The sequence below is a fragment of the Otolemur garnettii genome, unplaced genomic scaffold (assembly GCF_000181295.1).
Source record: "Otolemur garnettii isolate 467f Iridium unplaced genomic scaffold, OtoGar3 scaffold00040, whole genome shotgun sequence".
NCBI classification, from domain to species: domain Eukaryota; kingdom Metazoa; phylum Chordata; class Mammalia; order Primates; family Galagidae; genus Otolemur; species Otolemur garnettii.
In genome coordinates, this window is record NW_003852435.1 from 834,190 (window position 1) to 838,738 (window position 4,549).

Consider the following 4,549-nt stretch of genomic DNA (forward strand, 5'->3'; position numbering starts at 1 on the left):
CCTCCGCCTCCCAAGTAGCTGGGACCACAGGCGCCCACCACAACGCCCGGCTATTTTTTGGTTGCAGCCGTCATTGTTGTTTGGCGGGTCCGGGCTGGATTCGAACCGGCCACCATAGGTGTACGTGGCTGGCGCCGAGCCGCCCCATTTTATTCTTAACCACATTTTTATTTTCTTATCATAGTGTCATTTATTTTCCCAGGTATGCATGTATTTGAGAAAGATTTACTGGAAATAGGAATGAGCTTAATGAGTTTTAGGGTACACATAATTTGGCAATCTTAAACAAATTTAGTTACAGTTTTAGGTTTTTTTTAATTTATACCTTTTAGGTTCTTAACTGTATTAAAATTGATGACAAAATTTGGAACACTTCTATTATACATCATTAAATCTTACACACAAAATTCAATTAAATTTACTAAATCAAATTTAAACTGATAGAAACATTGACAGGAGGGGGAATAATTTCCTTGAAGTTTATTCTAGATTTAGCCAAAGGATACAGAAAGGAAGAATGAAGAGCCAGAAGATTCCACATACTTTAAATACAATTGGTTTTAGATTCAGTATGATAATAAGGACTTTATCCATAAATGTATGTGTATCTTACATAAAATAACTGCCCTTCATTCATAAATGTTTTTCTCATTTGTTTGAGTCCAACTTTTAAATTTAGTTTATGATTAGGAAAATTTGATTTTGTTGGTTATTATTTTAACTTACGTTTGATTGAATAGAATATTGATGAAACTGTCTGCTTTGTATAGGTACTATTACCAAAGGGGTATCCTGGCAAAAGTGGAAGGTCAGCGCCTGGTGTATCAGTTTAAAGAAATGCCAAAAGATCTTATATATATAGATGATGAGGATCCAAGTTCCAGTATAGAGTCTTCGGATCCACCATTATCTTCAACAACCACTTCAAGCAGGAATCAAGCAAGCCGATCTAGAGTGTCTTCAAGTCCAGGAATCAAAGGAGGAGCCACTACAGTTCTAAAATCAGGGAATTCTAAAGCTACAAAACCCAAAGATCCTGTGGAAGCTGTACAGCCAACAGAAGTTTTGAGGACAATGCAACCCTCACAGTCTCCATATCCTACCCAGCTCTTCCGGACTGTTCATGTAGTACAGCCAGTACAAGCTGTCCCAGAAGGGGAAGCACCAAGCAACATGCAGGATGAAACATTAAATTCGTCTGTTCAAAGTATTAGGTAAGAAAATTAAAATTACCAAGTTGTATCACTACATGATGTTTCTAACCAGAGCAATTATTAAAATGGGTCAAGATTCATCTGATGACATGGGCCCTATTGGAGGGAAGATTTAGAAGTGAAAAGAAAAATAGATTTCTTTCTTTCTTTTGGCATAAAAGAAAAGAAGGGAGGGAAGGAAGGAAGGGTGAGAGAGAGAGACAGACAGACAAGAGATTTTGTAATATTTGTATCATACTTGCTCTGGTTGAGCATCCCCAAATCTAAAATGCTCCAGTGAGCATTTACTTTGAATGCCAGGTTGATCTTCAAAAGATTTTGGATTTTATTTTATTTTAATTATTTATTTTTAAGGTTTTTGGCCGGGGCTGGGTTTGAACCCGCCACCTCCAGTATATGGGGCTGGTGCCCTACTCCTTGAGCCTTGGCACCACCCCTATTTTATTATTATTTTTTTTGAGACAGAGTCTCAAGCTGTCACCCTGGGTAGAATGCTGTGGCATCATAGCTCACAGCAACCTCCAACTCCTAAGCCTTGATTTTTCTATTTTTAATAGAGATGGGTTTTTTTTTTTTTTTTGCTCAGGCTTGTCTCAAACTCATGAGCTCAAGCTAACCAGCCTCAGCCTCCCAGAGTGCTAGGATTACAGGCATGAGCGACTACGCCTGGCCCAGATTTTAGAACATTTCAGATTTGGGATGCTAAAGTGGTACTTACTTAGCTGTCACTCTATTTTCAATTTCATTAGGCCCTATTGGTTAGGTGTGATGACTGTTGAAAGTGGGTGGTTCCACCCATTGGTTTCTAGGCAATATTTGTGTTGATAGGAGATACTGTGTTTCCACAAAAATAAGACCCACCCCAAAAATAAGCCCTAGCAGGATTTCTATGCATTTGTTAAATTTAAGTCCTACCCCAATAATAAGACCTAGTGATGGGCATGGCTATGCAGTGTATCTGCATAGCCACTGGCATGCATTTCAGCGCTGAGCCGTAAGGAAGACTGCAATACCTTTTATCTGCCACAGCTCCTTTCTCTGCGCCATTCACACTTGCACGCATGCACTGTGGTAACCGTGGTTGCAGGCGTCCTATTGTGCACGTGCGAATAGCTAGGGGAAAGGAATTCACACATCACCAGCCCCAGCCCCACCAACAAGGTTGGCTCCCCGTCAGGTTCCAGAAGGTGATGACTTAACTGTATTTGAATAAATGTAGATTGTTGTATTATACTTAATCAAAATAAGATAGCCCCTGAAAATAAGCCCTAGTGTGTCGTCTTGAGAAAAAATACATATAAGACAGTGTCTTATTTTCTGGGAAACACAGTATACAAATGGCACAGTGAGGCACTGAGACACCCTTCTTGGAGTGAGTCAGTGGAATTTTTTAGATCTGTGTTCAAACTTTCCTTTTTAAACTGTATGAAACAAAACAAAAAACACCTCTCGCATTGAAAGATACTATAAATAGTGGACACTGTATTGGATACTACTTTACTGTCAGTGTCAGTTCTGAACAATACCCAATGCCAGATACTAAAACACCGTAAGACTTGCCAGGAAAGTTCAGAGCTGCACTCCCTCCCATTGGCTTTTAAAGTGTCCTTGGTGTACCTTTCAGCACCTTCCTTTCCATGGACTCTGCCTGCTTCTAAAAATTCTTTTTTTCAGAGCAGACTATATATTACTATAAGTCATTTTTCTAAAGTAGTTTTGATATGTTTCCTTCTTGCTGCTTTTGTTAGATCCAAGTTGCATGCAGAATGCAATCCAATTTCTGTAGGCTCAGCTGCTAGTTTTCACCTTCTGCTAATATAATGCCTCCCTTACTATCCAACTAAAGCTGATTAAACCTTGTCTGTGTCTCATCTCAGTTCGTTATATAAACTTAGTGTTTCAGTTTATTTTAATTGATATCTCTTCCTATGTATTTAAATATTTAGAAGGTTGGCCAAGTGGTGGCTCATGCCTGTAATCCCAGAACTCCGGGAGGCTAAGGTGGGAGGATTTTGCTTGAGCTCAAGAGTTCACAAGCAGCCTGAGCAAAGCGAGACCCCATTTCTAGTGAAGAGAGAATGATTAGCCAGGCATGGTGGCACATACCTGTAGTCCCAGCACCTTGAATGGCTTGAGGCAGGAGAATTGTTTGAGCCCAGGATTTTGAGGTTGCTATGAGCTAGGCTGAGCCCATTGCACTCTAGTCTGAGCAACATAGCAAGACTCTGTCTCAAAAAAATAAACAAACAGGAGCTACATTTTACTCAGCGTCATCTCTTAGTACCTCACGTTGTTATATGTCGGATACTTTCATATTTATAGAATTTACTTTGAATACTGTATATAGTCTTACCTACTCTTAGGGTAATGAGTTCTCTATTGGACTACTTATAGAATGAAGAAATACAAAATTAAACTTTTTCAAATTTAAAGACATATACTTTTATTACAGTAACTCATTCCTATATTTATATGCTTATATGTAGATACCTATTCTTATTTAATTACTGGTGTTTTTTTGCAGTTTTTGGCCGGGGCTGGGTTTGAACTTGCCACCTCTAGCATATAGGGCCGGCACCCTACTCCTTTGAGCCACAGGCACCGCCCCTAATCACTGGTCTTTTAAAAAGTTTTTCTCTTACTTAGTTTTATCTTTTATTTTTCTCCTTAAAATTCTACTTATTATCAAGCAGTTAACCTTTAACAGAATACATTGTATTCCCTGAAATGACTAGATGTGGGAAGGAAAAGCTAATAAATAGGAACGATCTTTGAAGACATACAGCTGCTTATCCTTTATAACTGTATTATCACTCCTAATAAAATTAACAGTAATTTGTCTGTATCTTTCTTGATTCTATTATTATTATACTTATTAATAAAGTTTCAGGCCAGGCACTGTGGCTTACATTTGTAATCCTAGCAGTTGGGAGTCTGAGGTGGGAGGATCACTTGAGGCCAAGAGTTCAAGACTAGACCATGCAACATAACCAGACTGCATCTCTACAAAAAGGTTTTTTTTAAAAAAAAAAAAATGAATTAAAAGTTTAATTCTGAATCATTTTTATAACTGCATTTTCTCTTGACAAAAAGTTTTTTAAAAGCTAGCTGGGCATGGTGCTATACTCCAGTGTCCCCAATGAACAGATGAGGAAACTGAAGCAAGGATAGGCCAAGGAATTTGATCACATCCAGTAAGTGGTAGAGGTAGTGTTTTAATGCAAGCATATTAGCCCAAAGCAGTGAGGTTAATGACTTGCCTCACTGCCTACTGATTTACATAAATGCACATGAAACCTGTCTACATGGGTTTTCTGTGATAAAAAAAAAAAAAA

The 4,549-nt window shown here is 38.4% G+C and overlaps 1 protein-coding gene across 2 annotated transcripts in view; it reads left to right on the forward strand.

The window, feature by feature from the left end:
* The window catches only part of ELF1 (E74 like ETS transcription factor 1), a 115,226-nt gene that overhangs the window by 104,910 nt on the left and 5,767 nt on the right, over positions 1-4,549 (forward strand). For both annotated transcript variants that reach the window (XM_023513420.1, XM_012805380.2), the window contains exon 8: positions 771-1,214. In XM_023513420.1, the coding sequence (XP_023369188.1) occupies positions 771-1,214 (444 nt within the window). The remainder of the gene's footprint in view (positions 1-770; positions 1,215-4,549) is intronic.